The sequence below is a fragment of the Aethina tumida genome, chromosome 7 (genome assembly GCF_024364675.1).
Source record: "Aethina tumida isolate Nest 87 chromosome 7, icAetTumi1.1, whole genome shotgun sequence".
NCBI lineage: Eukaryota > Metazoa > Arthropoda > Insecta > Coleoptera > Nitidulidae > Aethina > Aethina tumida.
The window spans coordinates 956,640-976,992 of record NC_065441.1 but is presented as its reverse complement, the minus strand read 5'-3'; the positions used below and the strand labels follow the sequence as shown (position 1 = coordinate 976,992).

The 20,353-nt window shown below is 33.6% G+C and overlaps 1 protein-coding gene across 5 annotated transcripts; it reads left to right on the top strand.

Moving 5' to 3' along the window:
- Window positions 1-133: 133 nt before the first annotated feature.
- Window positions 134-20,187, top strand: LOC109603573 (protein Fe65 homolog). 5 transcript variants are annotated; one of them, XM_049969341.1, is made up of 13 exons: window positions 135-304; window positions 8,631-8,947; window positions 9,700-10,009; window positions 13,387-13,449; window positions 13,615-13,796; window positions 13,859-14,087; window positions 14,146-14,344; window positions 14,409-14,536; window positions 17,636-17,898; window positions 17,958-18,160; window positions 18,462-18,638; window positions 18,697-18,867; window positions 18,919-20,187. In XM_049969341.1, exons 2-12 carry the CDS (start codon window positions 8,701-8,703, stop codon window positions 18,844-18,846), a joined length of 2,151 nt encoding a protein of 716 aa, XP_049825298.1. In that variant the 5' UTR covers window positions 135-304; window positions 8,631-8,700; the 3' UTR covers window positions 18,847-18,867; window positions 18,919-20,187. The 5 variants fall into 5 exon arrangements, with proteins under 5 accessions (XP_049825300.1, XP_049825298.1, XP_049825301.1 ...); XM_049969340.1 differs by lacking the exon at window positions 135-304 and adding an exon at window positions 6,805-7,123; XM_049969343.1 differs by lacking the exon at window positions 8,631-8,947 and having other exon boundaries at window positions 134-304.
- Window positions 20,188-20,353: the final 166 nt, after the last annotated feature.

Sequence of the window (20,353 nt, the reverse complement as noted above, 5' to 3'; positions counted from 1 at the left end):
ATATAATGAACGTAAAATATCGATTTTGCATTTTATAATCCGTATTGAAGAAGTTTAAATGTGACCAATCCTAACTCCCTGTTTTATGTTGGTATTACGATTTCCCCTGTAATATCCCCACACGGATTCGATATTGACATTTCGGTGCGGGTTCCGCGGATTTGTTGTATTTACGTCCGCCCGTCAAATGGTTTGTTTATCCGTGTAGTTCGCCACCGCATAAAAAATACCGATTGTGCAAAACTTGTATTTTTTGTGTGCGCCCCACAGAGACGGACCAACTCGGATCTGATGGCCGGACAAGGTAGGAATTTTTATTTGTTGCATTTCGGGGGTTGTTAATGTAAATAAATATAGTGAGGGAGATCCAATTGAATTTCGAATTGTTAATTTTCGTGTGTGTGTTTGTAGTTTTTGGGGCGTGTATTTTGTGGGTTATTTTTAGTTATTCTCTAATGGTTTATGTTAATTAGTGTTAACAGAAGCGTACGGTTTTGATGCAGTTCAAGTTTGTGAAACACCCACGCAAAACGCGTCAGGAATTCTTAGGAGAAAGTCGCTGAAAATTTACAGAAAATGTTCAAATTATCGTTATTCATTCTTTATAATTGATTTAGTTAAGTTAATGATTTATTTTATTAATTAAAATAAAATTTAACATTAAATAAAACTGAATGAAATTTATAAATAATTTATTTTTATTTTATGTTTATAAATTTAGGCAATAAAAATTATTAATTACGTTAATGAGTTTTTTAAAATAAAATAGTAGTTTTATATTTGAGGTCGAGTGAAATTATTTCTAGAAACGGAAAAGAATTTAATTTGAAACCGGTGAATTTATTTTAATTGTAGTTCGTTGTTGTTTCGTGCGAATGCCATTGTTAATTCGCCTCGATTAATTATTATTAATCGCCTCGTTAGATGCGCCAAAACGATATAAAAATAAAGAATCTTCTTGGAAGTGGCGGATGGAAATGTTGTAATTTTACCGATTCCGGCCTTTTTAAAGATTTCATTATCGATATGCCCACATTGAGAAATACCAAGTCAAAAATAAACATTTGATGTTTAACTAATTCTGTAATAAAACATGCATTTATGTTCATAAAGCACTTGAAAAGATTTTTCTTTCGTTCATGGCAAACATTACGACATTTCGGACAAATGACGTAACTTTTCGACCCACACGCTTTACAGGAATGGCGTTCGTCTTGAGCACCGGTAATTCTGGAGTGAGTGACGAAAAGCCGAAGCCACACATAATAAAATAAGAGATTAACAGAAAAACGAAACGTGGCCTGTTTGAGATGAGATCGGATTTCACATTTCCTTTGCCGATAACGCATATTTTCCAAAGTCAGAGAGGACAGTGACTCTGACGTTCCAGATAATGTAACAAAACGCTATTTTGTTGTTTCGCTCCGCTCTATTTTCGATTCTATCAATTTCAATGAGTACAACAGTTAACGATTTCATTGCGTTTGTCCAATTCGATTTTCGACATGTGTGCATGTGTGAAACGGAACTTTATGCTTTCATACATAATGATTGAACAGAAATATAAATTTGTGTATTGTTAGAATATGTGTCAAAGTGTGTTTTATTTGAAATGAACAAAAAGTAGAAATTATCCTAACTGACAATTGAATTGGATTGGTAGTCTATTGTCGTGTGCCTATTTTAGTTTTGTATGATTTCGTTTCGCCAAAAACTCAATTAATCGTCCTTCGAACATTCTCTCTTGTATAGTGTCACCTCGATACTAATTTCCTATCGTCGAATTGAAATATTCAGGAGAGAAAATTGAATTATCCATACGCAGAAAATCAATAACATTCTCCGAGAATGTTAGATTTGAATGGTTCGACGTGGAAAATAGTAGTTTAATTAGAAAACGTTTTTCGTGTTTATGGAAACAACGTTTTTATTTGATTTGAGATATGAAAGTGATGTTAAGAATATAAAATGAAACAGTTTTCAGTCGAGTGGAAAATAACGTAAGTAACCTTTCCCAAAATGTTTTACGTTTCGGTGCGACACGCAAACAGATGGAAAACGCTAACGAATCTGGGTCACATTCGCACATTTCTGGACTAGTTGTTTTTATTTTTTTTTAAGAAACAGCTTCTGGAATATACAGTGCAGCCTTCGACATTTTGTCCTACAAACTGGAGGATTAATTAGTAATTATTTTTAACGAAATATGTTATTGTTGTTTATCTGTTAGTTGGGTAAGGATATTAAGAGGACTAGATATTTATTTACCGACGAATCATTTGCATTACAAGCTATACTAATTGAAAAAGCGTTTGATCCGACTAAATTTTGAGAGAGACGACAGAGGCAGTAAAAGTCTACAAATTTGCTCTGTAGTGGGAATCTTTTACGGTCTCTGTCATGTATGATATCTCACTTAAAATTCAGTAGGATCAAAGGCATTCCAATCGGTATAAAAGTGTATTAAAATTTAAAGAAAATCTAAAGTTAATAAATTTAAATTTAAATTTGACATCCCAAAAACTTGTCTTAAACTTCACACATGATAGGATGGCCGCAACTTAAAAAGTAAGAGTCATAAAAATCGATGTATTTTGTATCAGTATTGTAGAGAATTAAATTCTCTACAACTTTTGTTTTAAATATTTTTTCATACGTCGAACCGTTGTCGAGATAGAGGGCAGAGAACACGTGACTAGAGCATCATTTGAGGTCAAGTGGTAGTCCTGATCGAAAATACGGAGTATAAAGTTTATAAACTATTCCTAAATATATAATTATCATTTTTTATTATTATCATCAGTCTGGTGCACTTGTACAAGAGTTGAAGATAATGCCGATGTAAATGTCCACACTCTTTATGGTAACAATACTCTTCATGTTATGGGGATGATTAAGATACTAACACCAAAAAATGCTGTTCTCTACGATGAACGGATACAAAAATGCACAACCAAATCAAGTGCCAAACAGTTGACGCCCATATCACGTGTATCTTTTCAAGTTTATGAAAAACCAGTCGTACCTGGATACAGTAAAATTCAAATCAAAAATTTACATAATGATGAAGGATTCACAGAAGAAAAAAAACATTGACGAAGTTGATTTTTTGTGGCTGAATAGAAAGTGGAGAGATATTGCATCGTTGCCAGGGTGGAGTGGTTATCTTCAACATCTCTTTAAAAATGACAAGAACTTTTCAACATCTCAAGTTATGTTTCTTCTTTTTATTGATAAACCTACCAGTCACGTAGATACTATTTACACAACTTTACATTGCACTTACGATATTGCTAAGTCACATGGACGAAAAACGTGTGTGATTACTTTTGATCAACCCTCTATTCTAAAGCACGCGAAATGGTAGCTGCAACAGATGCCAACTCATCATTATGTTCAATAGTTGTAAAATTAGGAGGATTTCATATGCTTATCTTGGAAGCATAGGGTACATGATGGACGGAAGTGGACTCAAGGAAGCTCTCTCTTGGTGAAATATATGCAAAGAATTCTATTGACAAATTGCTCAATGGTCACGCTTACAAGCATCACAGGCCATGCATTATTACGACTTCCTTTATCAATGATAATTTTTGAAGTTATGAAGATGGAACTTTGGATCAGTTAATACAGTAAATAACTTCTAAAGTTGTTTCCTATGAAAGGGTTATATAGGTAGGAATTTAATTCTTTACAATATTGATAAGAAATACAAGTAGCCCATAGGAAACGAGATATTTACAAAAAATGTGCAAAAAATCGATTTTTGAGTGAATTTTGAAACAAGTTTTGGAATGTGAAAGTTTATATAAGTTTATTTCTGGGAATACTAGGAAGCCAGGCCAGGGTAGAAATCCTGCTACAATTCCTGCTTTTTTGAGACTTTTAATTTTGAAACAACGGTTTAGATCATCTCGAAGTACGAATATAGCACGTCATTTGGGTAGAAGCAGATTAGGAGAAGCAAGTTCTGTTTACAGAATAATCCAGATTTTTCCTGAACACATGCAATAGACGCATTCGTGTGTTTCTACGGCCAAATCAAAGATATTCTCAATATAACTACCCAATAAGGTGGTAACCTTATGTGGTGGGGACTCAATTACGGTGTGGCATTTCTTGAACAACATTGCAATGCTGTGTGTTACATTTTGGATATTCTAGAAGTGCATGTCGTGCCATATGTCCCTTTTATAAATCCAAATTTTGTACTAAAGTAGGATAATGCACGACCACATACAGGCCATGTTTTCCGAAATTATCTTGCTGACGTTGATATTAATACTGGAACATTCTTGGGAGACGTTTAAGGGCCCATCCTAGAAGGTGGAGTGTTTGGACAAAAATGAAAGTAGAACCCAGATTTTGAATATGAACAGAATATGTGGGGCTGTCATTCGTAGTAGAGATGGAAATACCTCACATTAAATTCAAATTTTTATTTTTTATAAACATCAAATTTTGTTAATTATTAGAAAAACAATATATTTTAAAATTTTTTGTAACAACTATAAATAAAACCTATTTTTAAAAAAGTATACAAAGAGTGTATACGTTTATTTTTTACCATTTTAAAAAAATGTTAATAATAATCATCATTATTATTGGTATGGTGCATTAATTTCTAGAAACAGAGCAAGAAGTTTGGTTAACAAAAAATGCGAAACAAACACTCTGTACAGTATTTTAAATTTTTAAGTAACAAATTTAAACTTAAATTTGTCAATTTCTAAGGCTTGTAAGAAAACAATACATTGAATAGTTAAGCGTTAGGGGTGTAATTTTAGAATAGTGATGAGTAAGTGATCAAATGTTTAAGAAAAATTATTTTTCCGGGTGGCTGTTATCACTATCTTACACCTTTTCTATCATCGTTCGTAATTTCTATTATTTGAGAGTGATGACATCTTTACTATCATTAATAAATAACATGTTTCGGTAAATGATGGAGAAATCATCTTAGTCTCTATTGAACGTTTTGTAGTACCGATGTATACACATCCCCAAGAGCATGGTATGTGGTATATCCTAGAAGCTGTTTAGTCTCTCTTATCTTTGGCAGATCTGAGACTGTGTTGAATCTTCCTCGTTGGTATAAAAACAGTATGGATGTTATGTTTTAATAAGATTTTTCCAATTCTATCGGTAACTTTACATATATATGGGAGAAAAGCTTTACCAATCGTTGGCTCACTAGGTGAATCTTTATTATTAGTATGAGCCTGTAGTGTTTTCTCCAAGTGTTGTTGTTCTTCAGCGACCTGGTGTGTGGGACATATCCTTTTGACTCTTTCGGTTAGTGTTTTGATGACCCCTTGTTTGAGACTAGGATGATGGTTAGATAGTTTATGTAGATACCGATCGGTGTGTGCATGTTTTTGGTACTGTATGGTCTAAATGTTGACCCACAAAAGGACATCCAAAAAAATATATTTGGTTCTCCATCTCCAATTTCATTGTGAATTTGACATTGTTATGTTGAAAGTTTAGGTGTTTTAGAAACTGATCTAGTTTTTCTTGTCCATGTTTCCATATCACGAAAGTATCATCCACGTAACGATACCAAACATAAGATTTGTGTTTAGTAGTCGCAATCACTTTTTGTTCAAACTTTTCCATAAAGAAATTGGTGATCACTGGACTAAGAAGACTGCCCATTGCTAATCCTTCAGTCTGTCCGTAGAATTTGTTGATTCAAACGAAATAGCTTTCAGTAAGGCATGTACGGAAAAGATTCACTATATATAGAAGGGATATTTTTGATATAATGTTTAAAGAATCATTGACAGGAACTTGAAAGTGAAAAGTGACACTAGGTCGAAACTGACCAGTCTATTTTCTACATCAAGATTTAATCCTTTCAATATCTCAACAAAATGAATGGAATATTTGATAAAGGTTGGGGTGTTTCCAACATGAGGTTGTAGCAATCTGGTAAGATACTTAGTTAAGTTGTCCCAGGATTACTAACGATGGGTCGAAGTGCTACATATCCTTTTCTATATTTTGGGCAGACCATATAAGTGATGTGAAAGCGCTTCTGATTTGACTAATTGTTTTTGGATATCCACTGGTATGGATGGTTTCTTTATTATGAGATTGATGTTTCTCAGCTTTCTCTATATTGGTGTAGCCAGTTCTCAATAGCTTGTCGGGGCCAGTAGTTCTTCCATCTTGCTTTTGTAATCGTTGAATTTTATTATAATTAGCCCCTTGTGCTGGCGAAATGTAAGGTAATAATTCCAACAAATGTCGGCCAATAAACCCGAACAACTAAAGATATTGATAGTTTTGGAAAATTTACCTCATTTAGTCTTAAATATGCAGTCGTTCAAGCTTAGCAGCAACCCTGGATATACTACTAGATTCCAGAATATTTCTTCAAGCTATCCTTGTTATCTGCCGATCCTGTCTTGCTGCTCTGCACCGATTTTATCACATCCGGGGAAATACTTCACGTTATTTGTCCATTGAAATAATTACTCTTGATATGTTAAAATAAGATATCACGTTTTTAAACGACTCCAATGAAATTTGAGGAACAAGTGTAATAATGTGTAAATACTAAGAACAGCGGAATATAAAAAAATATACCTTACAAAATATACGTAACAAATTTCAGAAATGAAAATGATTGAAAAAACATTTTCATTAAAAAAAAACATAGAATTTATTTTTTAGAAAAACATGTATTTTATCGACATCAAATAAGAATGGTTTTATTCCAAAATCCTGAAAACCCAACGACCATTTTTCCAACCGATATTTTTAATTAGCAAACATTTCTTTCGGTTATTGGTTGTTGGTCGTTCGATGGCCACCCGGTATTCGTACCGAGAATTCGGTTTGTTGTGCGCGTTTTCGGGGCGGCAGAAAATCAATATATCCACTTTCGGAGGAACGGGGTTGTGCGCCGTCGGCGCGAAGTCGAATCGCGACTCCACCATACGATAGACACACGGAACCGTCGTCGCAGTCGCCGTCGCCCCGTTTTTATCCGTCTCCGGAACGCGGCCATTTTTCAACCCCCTATTCTTTCATAGTCCGGAGTTTTCGTCTGCGTGTCGTTTACCCGGTGGTGACGTGCCGTGCCGACGTTAAATGTCTTTACTTTGCCAATTCGGTGAGTAGGTTTTTAGTATCTTTTTTATTTGATCTGAGCCTTCTTACCTAATGGACATCTTGAATGTCCCACAAATAATGCACATGTACTTTCTGGAAGGAAGCTATGTATGTGAATGTGTGGGTTAACTGAACTGAATTTAAGATTTCGCACGAGATGAATATTATTTTAATGGCGCATTAACCTGCCGTTCAGAGATCGTCTTTATTACACTATTCATTTACTTTACAATTTGTTAATTATAATCTGTCAAAAACAGACAGGCCGTAAGACAACTAGAAACTGTTTAAAAATTATGTCTTACGTAACTAGACAGAATAGAATAATAAAAGACAAGAAACGATTCTTGTTGTTCGACTCGAAAACTATATTATCGCTAATCGATATTCTCGATTGTTCATTCGGCAGATCCACTTCGAATTATGATTATTTTAATAATAAATTTCTTATTGTGAACAATTTTATGAAAAACTGAAATGTTTGATAAAATCTGAAAGGTTTGTATTCAAACTAAATTAATATTTATAATGATTGTAATCAGTTGATGTTTTAATTAAAATGTTACCACTGATGCATTTTTAATTAGGTCTGTTAATATTGTTAATAATGCATTTTTATACTATTTATATTATCGAAAATGCCATTCATCATTTTGCACTAAATTACATTTTAATGTCAATAGAAAAATTATTAATGTTATTTAAGTACAATTTTGTTTTTGTATGTTTATTCTCGATGTTGGACAAACACTAATGTTTGTTGGAATCCAAATTAAATAATACCGATTCGATTTGTATTTTACTAATGTATTTTTTATTTATTGTCTCGACAAATATTGATTTTGTAATCAAGTCATAAGTATATATGTCTGTTTGTTACTTTTTATACATTTATTCATTTCATCTGTAGTCGATTCATAGTTTGCAATCAGAAACGACCAATTTGCCAAAACGGAAATTGTTTGTCAATTCGATTTCGTGTCCCCGAGATTAATTTTTGGACCCCCTTTCATTTACTTTATCTATGATTGGGCAGGAAAAAGTTGGGAACGGATAAACAAGCGAAAACGATGTGGGGAAGAAAGCATCGTCCCTTTGGGTCTTTATTTCAAATTGCTTGTCAATATTTTTCGTGAATTAAATGCAATCTTCGATATAATCAACAATTATTATAGAGAAAAGTAAATGACAAGTTTTAACGTTCATTCCGTGTTCATGTTTTCCTTTTGTTAATTGGCTTATTAGAAGGTTTAACCAACGGTTTACATTTCTCTGTTTTATTTAAAAAACGAAAGCAAGTCGTTGAGTGCGTTTGGGAGACGGACGCGGACAAGTTGATCGATTCGGGAGCCGGCTCCTGAAGGCGCCACAGTGTCTGACTTCGATTGGGTCGACGAAGAAACGAGCACGCGGCGTCACGCGATCCCCTTTCGACTATAAATAATATTCGATTTTTCCCAGAAACACTCGTACGGAATGTTTTTAAAGTGATTCTGTTTTTGTTCCAGGTAGGGCATATTTGTTAGGCGTCGGACGCGGTCGGACGTTGGTGGCGTCGGTTGTGGTGGTGGTGGTGGGATGTTGTGCGGCGAGTTCCGCAGTTCGGTCCACCTAGGTTTATATCAAGTGCGATCGCCCGCGGCGGCGGCAGCAGCACTCGGCGGCGCCACCACCAGTCCCTACTGGTCGCTGCTGGCGACGCTCGTCAGAGGCATGGCGGCCGTCACCGCCCAACACCACCTGCAACAGCAGCAGCAACACCAACAACAGCAACACCAACAGTCCTCTTCGTCGTCGCTCAACGACGACGATGACATTTTCTTGGGTGTGTTTCTCAACTCTTTCTCTCCTCACCCTTTCACCACTCGCAACAAGTGGCGCTATTTCATGTTTTTATCTAACTTGCAGGAATAAATATATTTTTCAGCTGGCTCCAAACTCAATTCCCACAACTAATAAAGCCATCCCAGAGCGGGACGACTTCCTTCGTACTTTCCGTCAGTTGATTATCCGATTCCATGAATAAATCGAAGCTCCAGTTATTCGTGAATAAAATGATTTTCTCATCGCATCTCGGAATCTCGGTCGATTAATTTATAAATTATCCGGTGCATCTGAACGTCAAAACACATATTTAGGTTTCGTCGGGGCCATAAAGACCTCATAAATTTGCCGGGACGGCGATCGTAAAAAGGACTGACTGTGACTCACAAACTGTTTTCCCCCCCGGTCCGTCAGTCTGGCATTTGCTTCTCCCCTTTCTTCCCCACCTTCACTTCGGTCTCGGTATCGAGTTTTCGTTTCCACTGGCACACTCGTTTTTCCGTCTGGCCGACGCGTAATTAAATCACTTCGTCCAGTTTAACTGTTCATGCTGTTCACTAATTGTGAATAACTGTTTTTTTTTCGCCGAAACCGCTTGTTGTTATGTAATTTTTTGTGTTTCGTTAATTTTAAGTAGCGGTTTTAATTACCATAATTTAATATGGTTGCATTAGGTGAGAGTGGCAACCAAAATAAAAAGAAAAGGTAAAAAGTGTAAGAGGTGGTTAACAGATGGAAATGTTGTTTTGATAGAAAATGGTTTGCTGAGTTACGAGAACCCAAACTACCGCCTCGGTCCGCCGGCGACAGGCGGCCACCGTCTCCTGGACGACGCCCTCAACTCGAACACATCCGGAGATCGGCTATACGAAGATATTTATCGGGAATTGGACGACATCTGCAATATGGGTCACGGATTGAAGGGAGGATCAGCGGGAGGTGGTCGCAAGGCCTATGCCGCTCTCGACATCGGATCTATGGGCGTCGATGTCACAGCTGGGCCGGTCACTGTCACGGTCACCAATAACAAACAGATCAACGTCTCAAATTTGGTCGACAATCGGTAAGTGTGAATTCAAGATAGACTTTCTTTTTACGAAAGGTTCCAAAATGATAGGAAAACCCGCTGTATGAGAGTTTTACTTATTCTCTGTGCAACAATTTAATGTTAATGCCATTTTCGATTACACTAATTTATAAATCTCACGCAATTAGAAAATGTTGGAATACATGAAGGCAGAATATTAAATATATAAATATTTCTTTGTTTTAATTATAAAAGCTTGTTATTATTAGACAGGCATATAAGAAAATTATTCAAAAATAAATCAATGTTCAGTATGTCCCAAATTGTATGTTTTGTGAGTTACAAGTACGACTGATGAATAAAAAATGGGTGTTTTCTCAAACTGTAAGCTTATTATGGGCACATTTTTATCTAATATAAGAAAAATAACCTAATACATAACATATATCATTAAAATTTTGATATCTAAAATAAAAAATGGCAGTTATAGAGACTGCCGATAGAAGTGAGAACTTTTAGTATTAAAATTTGAAATTTCATAATGATTTAATTAAAATTATCAACATCAATCTGGTTTTCACACCTATTGACACTCAGAGCAATAATTATATGGTTTTTTATTATTCAAATATATTACGGGCTGCACAAGATCATGACAAAATATAAATACGCTTCAATTGAAATAACAATTAATATACAATCATATTATTTATAGATAGTATTTGTATTTACTTAAATTTCTCATATAAGATATGCACAGCACTATACGTCAGCTGTATAGCTACAGATATACTGCTATAAGCTTGTCGGTGACGCGAACGAAAGATTTCACCCATCCAAAAAGTGTCTAAGGTGCACAGCACACTACGCATGCGCCTCTCATGAGCATGTCGGTGACGCGCACCCATAAGATTTCCCCTATAATATATTGAAATATGATTTTTTATATTTTTATTCGAATAGATAGATTAAGTATATCTCAAATTATATGTTTTGTCAATTACGAGTACACCTAATAGAGAAAAAATGGGTCTCTTTATCTCAAACTAAACTTACTACGGACACATTTTTATCTAATATAAAAAAAATAACCTAATACATATCTTATATCCTTAAAATAAAATATTTAGTATGTTCCAAATTGTATGTTTTGAGTTACAAGTACGACTAATAGAGAAAAAATGGGTCTTTTTTCTCAAACTGTAAACTTACTACGGGCACATTTTTACCTAATATAAGAAAAATAACTTAATACATATCTTATATGCTTAAAATTTTGATATCCAAAATAAAAAATACAGTATGTTCCAAATTATATGTTTAGTGAGTTACGAGTATAACTAATATAGAAAAAATAGGTTTTTTTTCTCAAACTGTAAACTTACTACGGATATATTTTTATCTAATATAAGAAAAATACACTAATACATAACATATATTCTTAAAAGTTTGATATTTAAAATAAAAATTTTTATTTCAAATAGAATATAAATTTTATATCTAAAATAAAAAAAATAATTTTCTATATTTTTAATTCGAATAGAAAGCTTGTGAAAAATTTAAATAAGAAAAGTATTGTACTGTGATGATAAGAAGTATTAAAAGTAAGGAACTTTCATTGTGTAAAATACTAATAATTAAGAAATAACAATAAAATAAAAAATAAATAATAAAATAAGTATGATTGAGGTGGACAACAAATAATAATAAAATCGACAAATGATTTATTTATATTTTTAGCACAAGCACATCTGTATTTGTTCAAAATGTGTGCAAGTTGATATAAAGTAATTATGACATTATATGTATACAATAAATATTATTAATAAAATTAAAATAAATAGTTAATCTGCAAATATTTAGATGGAAAAAGAAAAAATTGGCATTTAGGTAACAAATAAAACAAATACATATGTGAGAAAAGTTGCCCCTCGCACTTCACCAAATCGGCATAACAATTACATGGGATTTCGGGCCCTTTTTGGGCTCATAAATGGTCAACAGAAAAAAATATAGCTCAAAAAACAATGTTTTTTTTTTAACATTAAGTTTTCCATATATTTTCACTTTTCTCATTGACACTAAACGGTTAATTCTGTCGATTCCAAGGTGGTCTTAGTACTAAAATTTTGGGCTCTTTGTGGGCTAATTTCGGCCCAAAAACAAATATTTTAGATTCCATGAGTGAAACAATTACAAGAACAATATTACTTTAATTTAACTTAAAATAAATATAATGTGATAACAATCTTAGCTCATAACTTTTAACATAATTCTTATTTATCGCATCGAATATCGATTATGAGTTGCTTAGTCACCGATTACTCATAAATTTCGGCAAGATTATGTTATTATAAGGTTGTGGGAATTTAAATTCTAACTAGAATCACCATATTGTCTATCGGGTGTCAACGAATCTATTAGACAAGGTATAACTTCTAAGACACTCGGTATATCAAAATAAGATGTGGTATAAGTAAATGAAGAGGTGTTTACGTATATTTTTTACTTTTCGATCACTTCCGATTTTACCGGAAATGGTTCTGTTTTAAGTGCAATACGCTGTATATTTTTACATTTTTGGATTTCTAAGACAATTCTCGATCTGTGACGTTTAAAAAAATGTACGCTTACTTGATTTTTTAGAACCATTTTTAATATTGCATCTAATTGGCCGTGATCGAAAGCAAACTAATCTAAAAATATACAGGGTATTTCATTTAAAAATTTGAAAACGGAACCATTTCCGGTGAAACCGGAAGTGACCGGAAAGCGAAAACTATGCGAAAATTCTGCTCTCTCATTTAACTATACCAGATCTCATTTTGATATACCAAGTGACCTAGAAGTTACACCTTGTCTAACGTGTCTTTGTCATCCGGAATAGAGTCAAAGGAGCTCATAGAAATACATTAGTCACCGATCTACCACAGTTGTGAAGTCATTTATTGATTTGAATAATTTTTCTCTACAATTAAAAAAAACTACAATAGATTCCCATAAATATATCGTTTCTAAGTACTCTAATTTAAAAATCAATATTTCAAACAAGGGTTAAATTAAAAATGCCACTAACCACTTTTACATACAAGTATTAGTCTATGAAAAATAGTAGTATTTTATTTACTGCCATTTTTCCACATGCAGGTTCTTAACTTTAATTCGTTCATTACTAATTAATATACATCACTTTGGTACCTTTTTATGTTTTGTTCCTTTTACTTTATTGAAGTCGAAGCGCCAATTTTTAGTGTTCACTTATTTAATGGTACATTATCGGTTACCGAACGATAAAAACGGTCAATAATTGATTGTTTCGTTTTTCGAGCGGCCAACCAGATAACTCACTAGCTCAACACTATGTTTTCGAAGGAGAACAACAAAAAAGTACAGGTTGTATATTTTTGTTGTAGGGACAATGTGATTGAGAACAATGGGAATCAGGAAGGGGCCGAAAGTGCCACAGTATGGAACGAGTAGGTGTTTTATTTAAACAAATCATTTCAGTAATTAACTTTATTCTCCAAAACTATCGATTAACAAAACTCATTCAAAATTTGACTTCAAAAAAGTAACCAAATTATATTAATAACGTTAAAAAAGAAATGGAATTGGCGAAAATTGAATGTTTTTATGTATAGTTTATGCGAGAAACAGCAACGCGTTATTACTGAAGACGTGGACGGCGTGCCGCACATCGTCGGTCATCTCAACAACGATCTTTACGCCATCCCGATGAAAAAGTCGCCGCCCGAAAAGCTGAAAACCCCAGAGAAAGATTGGGACGGCTGCGAATTGCCTCCCGGATGGGAGAAACACGAAGGTTCGTCATCTCATCAGCCCATCACGATAATTTACTAACAACACTCGGTTTGTTCTATGTAGATAATGACGGACCGTATTATTGGCACATAAAAAGTGGTACGATACAACGGGAAATACCTATTATTGCGACCGAGGACAAACCTGAAAAGTCAGACGTGCGTGGCTTCAAAGAGACCGATGTGTTGATGTCGCCGTTCGAAAACAACTCGTCGGTAACCAGGAGCAGCACCAGTTCCGCTCTGGATCTTGACGCCGACGACAGAAAAAGGAAAGAGGATATTTCACTCAAGTGAGTAGTTATTTTAAATATTACACTGATGGATTTTTAAACGTGTTATCGGTTTTAGGAGAAGGAGTTACCCATCAAAACCAGATCAGGAAATAAAAGAACGTCCGATCAGGTTCGCCGTCAGATCGTTGGGCTGGGTTGAAATTGCGGAAGAGGATTTGACGCCGGAGAGGAGCAGCAAGGCGGTCAACAAGTGCATTGTTGACCTCTCTTTGGGCAAGAACGATCTTTTAGATGTTGTCGGACGTTGGGGTGACGTAAGAACATCAATCATTCAATATATTTAATCGCAATATATTAACAATTATTTTATTGGTTTAGGGAAAAGATCTTTTTATGGATTTGGACGAAGGTGCTTTAAAGTTATTCGATCCTGAGAACTTGACGGTGCTCAACACACAGCCCATTCACACCATTAGAGTTTGGGGTGTTGGAAGAGATAACGGCAGGTAAGAAAAGTAGAATTTTATTTGTCAAAACTTTGTCAAATTAATTGATTGTTTTCTTCTCTTTTCAATATTTTTGCTTCGTGGATATTTAGAGAAAGGTAAAAGTTGTTTTAGAATTAACCATAAGGTTTCGGACTAATTAAAACATAAAACGCACTAATATTATATTACACTCATTTTTTATTCCTAATAAACTAATAAATATCGCTGATTTACAAAGAAATATAGAACATTTTTCTTAAATTTTTGCAGGGTAATTAGGGTGTGGGTTGAACAGGAAAAATGTATTCATTTATTTCTCATTTGAATCATTCATCTAGATAATCAATTGTGTTTTCGATTTTTGAATTTACTTAAGCTGAACCTCAAAACCTATCAAGCTAAATTAGAAATTTATAAAAAATGATAAAATTTAATAATTCCAATTTGATAGTTCCCACCACTTTCGTCCTTTCTGTAGCTTTTTTTACCAAGAAATAATTTGAATAGTCACATTTCTTATTATAATTGATACTTGACTTAATAAAGAATCAGATAAGAAGTAAAAATAGTATATCGAAAAGAAGAAAATATTACTGTTTCCAATTGATCTTTATAGTTATTATTTTTGTCGATATTTTCATACATATTAAATGTTATGTTGGTGAAACCATTCATTTTATTCGTCGCTATTGGTATCTAAATTTTCTGGGTAGAAAATTATATGACTAAAGAGAAAATGAATCTTCACTTTCGTATTTAAACTTGTAAATACACTGCACGTCTTTTGAAGTGTATAATTTGATTTATTTAGAAAATCAGAATACCAAGAAAAAATTCCATGCATAAATTAAAAAATTATATTGACAATAGAAGTTTTAAATCAGTAATAAAACTAATATCATCAAATTCCAGAAATTAATATGACAAAAATAATGGAAATTAAAAAGAAGAGAACCGCCGATACATTTTTACAGTCAGTTCTTGGTCGGTCCCCTCTTGCTCTACGAACTGCTTCCTGCCTCTTTAACAAACTCAAAATTAAAAGTGAGAGTGGATATTGTTGTCTACAAAAACAAAATCTGGTTCATATTTCTAAACAAGAGGAATTAGAGTTGAGTAACTAGTCGTGATATTATCGAGCGTTCATAGTTTCTTGGTTTAATATGAGTAACTCCGTACATATCTCTAAAGAAATTTCACCTCACACTGTTACAAAACCCACTTCCAAAAGCAACAATTAAAGCCATGTTCAAGTCATGTCCAAAGCTGGTTAAACGAGTGATGTAATGACTAGACTAGACTTATCGTGAACAAACAATTACGTTGTTCGACTGAAATCTATTCTCTGGGGGTAACCTGACGCATCATGTTTAATAGGTGGTTTCGAAAACCTCTTAGTCCAGAAATCGGTCCAGTCCTCAGGTCGTAGCTCGTTGTCGACCATCATGCAAAAAATAAGTTTTTTGAAAATAAAAATTTTACAAGAAAAAATTGAATGTTTTATCTCTATTAAATATATAAAAAGTAAATACAAATTGAAATAGAGATCATCTACAGCTGCAAATATTCAGATAATATTATTGGTCACTTTAATCTACTATTTTATGTATGCTTTAGATGGTTTTTTTATTGAAAATTTTGTCAGGTTTCCAAAAAGTGTAATATTTATAAGTATAATAATAATAACAATTATATATTTTAAACTTTCTCTGTCAAATATTTAATACTGTAATTTAGAATATAGTTGTAAAAATTTAATAGATAATAAATTTAATAGTTAAGTTGAATATTTAAGTTTTAGGACATTAAAAAAATATATTTTGATATATCAAGTAAATTGACCGATAATTATCTCATTTTCATGTATTTTTAATATCAAATGTGTTTTATTGATAAGTGTTTTGCAGTAAGTCTTTGAACAAATTTCTAGTTGTCAATATTTTTTAAGGATTTTAAGATAATACAGAAGTTTTTAAACTATTAATTTAATTGTCTATTTTTATTTACTTATTTTTTATTTATAAATTTAATTTATGATTTTTTATAAAAATATTGAGATAATAAAAAATCTATGTATAGCTTGATGTAAATATTTATTGATAATTATCACGTATATAATTGAGGATGATAAATATCTCTTTTTTATGTTTCATATATGTATTTTGTAATGATAAATTTGATATTTGTATAATAAAGAATGTAATTATCCTTTTTTATATTTAATTTATTCCATATTTAATGATAAATTTGATTTATTAGATCTGAATTTTTTTAACAAATTTCTATTTTTGAAGATTTTATAGACACATTATAATATATATTTATTAAGCACATTATCATAATCAAGTCTGATAATTATTCCTTTTTCATTTTATATTGTCGATTATTTAGACAAATTCCTATTTTTGAAGATTTTGAGGCAATACAAAAATTTTAGATCTATTTTGATATTATATATTTATCCTTTTACAATTATCAAGGTTTATGCCTTTATAGTAATAATATTTTTTAAGTAAATTATGAATGATAATTAAGAATGATAAATTTGATTTATTTGATCTGGATTCTGTGGACAAATTCCTATATTTGAAGGTTAAACTTAATTTTACCCAATCCTAATCCTTTTTTCTACTACTAAAATATAAACAAAAGTCTAAACCAGGAAATTCAAAAAACATTATATTTTTTAGTGTCGAATTTTTTTTCCGATGTAGCACATTTTTTTTCATTTGAAAATTCAAAAGATTGAAAAATATACTGATTTGACATTAGACTTATTTTTCTTCTTTCCATCAAAACATTTACTTTTTTATTTGATCTTCCTTAGTGAAATCTTAAAGTGTAATTGAATAAGCTACGTAGTAAAAATTTGAAATTTGGGGTACTGAATTGTTGTATCTGAATTTTACCTATTTTTATCTGATCATTCCATGAAAATATAATATCTCAATTAGGATTCCTATTTATCTTGAACAATAAGTTTAGAAAATTACAATTATTATCTAGAGTTATTTTACAAATTATAAAAAATATGTTTCTAAATTTTCTCTGTAAATTAGTAATCAATAATATTTGAAAGTTGCTAAGTGATGAAATATGTAACGAATATTTTTGTAGGGATTTTGCTTACGTGGCACGAGATCGCACCACCCGCAAGCACATGTGTCATGTCTTCAGATGCGACATGCCCGCCCGCACAATTGCCAACACGCTCCGCGACATATGCAAGAAAATCATGATCGAACGCAGTCTCCAACAAAATCTGGGCAAGGCCGTTTGCGGAGCGGGCGTCGACGCGAACGGCCGCAGTCTCGCCACGCGTCCCAACAACCTGCCCACCGAGCATCGAAGACCAGGCAGGACAAATCAAATGTTTGTCTGTGAGTATTCTGTTTTATTTGAAATGTATACAGTAAACTGATGTGTGTTTCGTTCCTAGCTCAATCATTCCCGACGCCGATGGAGGAACCGAAGAAAGTGCTGCGTGCACAGTATTTGGGATGCACTCAGGTGGCCCAGGCGACTGGCATGGATGTTTTGAACGACGCCATCGATCGTTTGGTCAGTACGGTGCCGCAGGATCAGTGGCAGCCGGTCAACATATCGATAGCGCCCTCCATGATCTCGATACATCATCCAACAGTAAGAGAATCAAACTTTCTTTGTTTTTGTACTTCCCTAATTCCTACACTGGGTGAACTGAAGTTGTTGTTTCTTCCACACGTCCCATATTTATACCTCTGTTTATTATTTTTTTTAATATTTAAGTCTCAGCATTGGGTTTTAATGTTATATTGTCTTATATTGTCGAAATATTTTCGATACTTCATTGTTTCTGTTTGGTTATGTTCTGTTGTTTTTTCAATTTAAGTTTGAACTGATCAAAACCATCTCTTTTATCAAATTTGTTGCCTACAAATTTAATTTATTGTTGGTGTTACAGGACGATAGACTGTTGGCGGAATGTAGAGTAAGGTATCTGTCATTCTTGGGTATAGGCAAGGTAATAAAACATTCGGCTTTTGTGATGCACACCGCCCAAGACACATTTATGGCCCACGTGTTTTACTGCGAACCGTCGAGCGGCGCTTTGTGCAAAACAATTGAGGCAGCTTGCAAAGTATGTCACATGATTGTATCCGCAACCCAAACAAGATTTAATCGAGATTCCGTTGCAGTTGCGATATCAAAAGTGTTTAGACGCCCATCCACAGGGATTAGGCACGAGTAATTCTAGTTTGAACACGCCGGGAGGTGGAATCGGCGCCGCCCTCAAATCCATAGTGGGCTCGCTCCGTGGCCGGAAGAGTAAAAGCACCGACTCCTGAGATGAACTGCAAACTCTACAGGTTGGTGACAGCAACAAGCATTGATCGGTTCGTTCAAGTGTATCCTTACAGGAATATGGAATGATTCCGGTAGAGCGCGAGGTGATCAGGCATCGGCATCTGCAGTCGCCGCTCACTCCGAGGATGTCGGCCAACCTGCGCGGTCTGCTGTCGCCCACGCTCGACCTGCGACGGTTGCAACTCGCCCGCTTCGACTAACCGCCGCCACCCTCTCTGTGTCCTCTAGTCCTCCTTTCCTTCCAACCTTTTTCCCTGCCACCACTGATACACTCACCCACACACAACTCACTCACTCACACCGACACTCCCGCTCGCGTTCACGGAGTGCGGAGTGGAGGAGATCCGTAGGCTAAGTCAATTTGCAATTAAATATGAAATTGTCGCGGCTGCGCATCGCAATCGCAATCGGGAATTTATGCGTTATATATGACGATTTACTACGGGTTTGTATAGTAGGTATACTTGACGAGGTGGCTTTGTTTTTAAATTAAAAAATGTACCTATGATGACAACTATGTTGTAGTAGTACATACTTAAATGGCCATTCTGCGTTCCACAAAGTAGCAAATCTCGATAACTGAATGTTTTGATGTTTTTTCTATTTCATCGCTCCTATTCTCTCAAAAGTGTCGTGTATAACGGACGAGTTTCCATACAAAAGTTTCATGACAAAACGGCGATGTTACCGTGAAAAAATCCTCGGCGCATTCAAACAAAAAGTTTATTTAAACGTTACCTTTCTTTGTAGTTAGGGGTTGTTTGATTGCATATGCTAAACGCTGTAAATATAAATTTAATCAGCATTTTGTGTCTCTGTCATGAAACTGATGTAATTCACTTAAATAAAACAAATAATTCATCATAATTGGATCACTTAATTCAGTTTGACCATTTGCTTTACTTCGAAACTTTTCTAACGAAATGTTTTGGAATTGAATTGCATTTATTAGTTAAAATATTCCATAAACAACTATATTTCCAAATCGTTTCGTCATAATATATTTTACATGTTATACCATAATTAATAATGCCAGTAATTATTGAACGTCTAGTAAATACGATTAAAGTCGTCAAATACCTACCGCCAACTGACTTATTTAAGTATTTATTTATAGTATTGTTAGTTCCTCTAATTCCGGTAACTTGTACATTTTAGTTTTATATGTAAAGGCAATATCAACAACAACTACAACAACCGTTTAGATATAAATGAATGAAAATTTAAACAATTGTATATTTGTATAATTTATATGTAATATAAAATTAAAATTGTTGAAACACAATTTCATATTTATTTTTCAATAAATGATGTTTTAGAGATATATGCACTAAGCTAACTTTTCGTGCTTAAAAATGAAAAAAAAAATGGTAAAATATTGCTTATTTGTATATTGTACTTATTGTATAATTTAAACGCTGTGGTTACACTTTTCAGAATTATGAACTGAATAGGAATTTTAGCCACTGTGTAAAACTTAAAAGGCAC

Bases quoted from the DNA above. Each gene is read 5' to 3' on its own strand.
- LOC109603573 (XM_049969341.1), top strand. From the start codon at position 8,701: ATGTTGTGCGGCGAGTTCCGCAGTTCGGTCCACCTAGGTTTATATCAA. The intron at 10,010-13,386 runs GTAAGTGTGAAT...TTTTTGTTGTAG, and splicing joins TCAAATTTGGTCGACAATCG to GGACAATGTGATTGAGAACA. The intron at 18,639-18,696 runs GTATGTCACATG...ATTCCGTTGCAG, and splicing joins CAATTGAGGCAGCTTGCAAA to TTGCGATATCAAAAGTGTTT.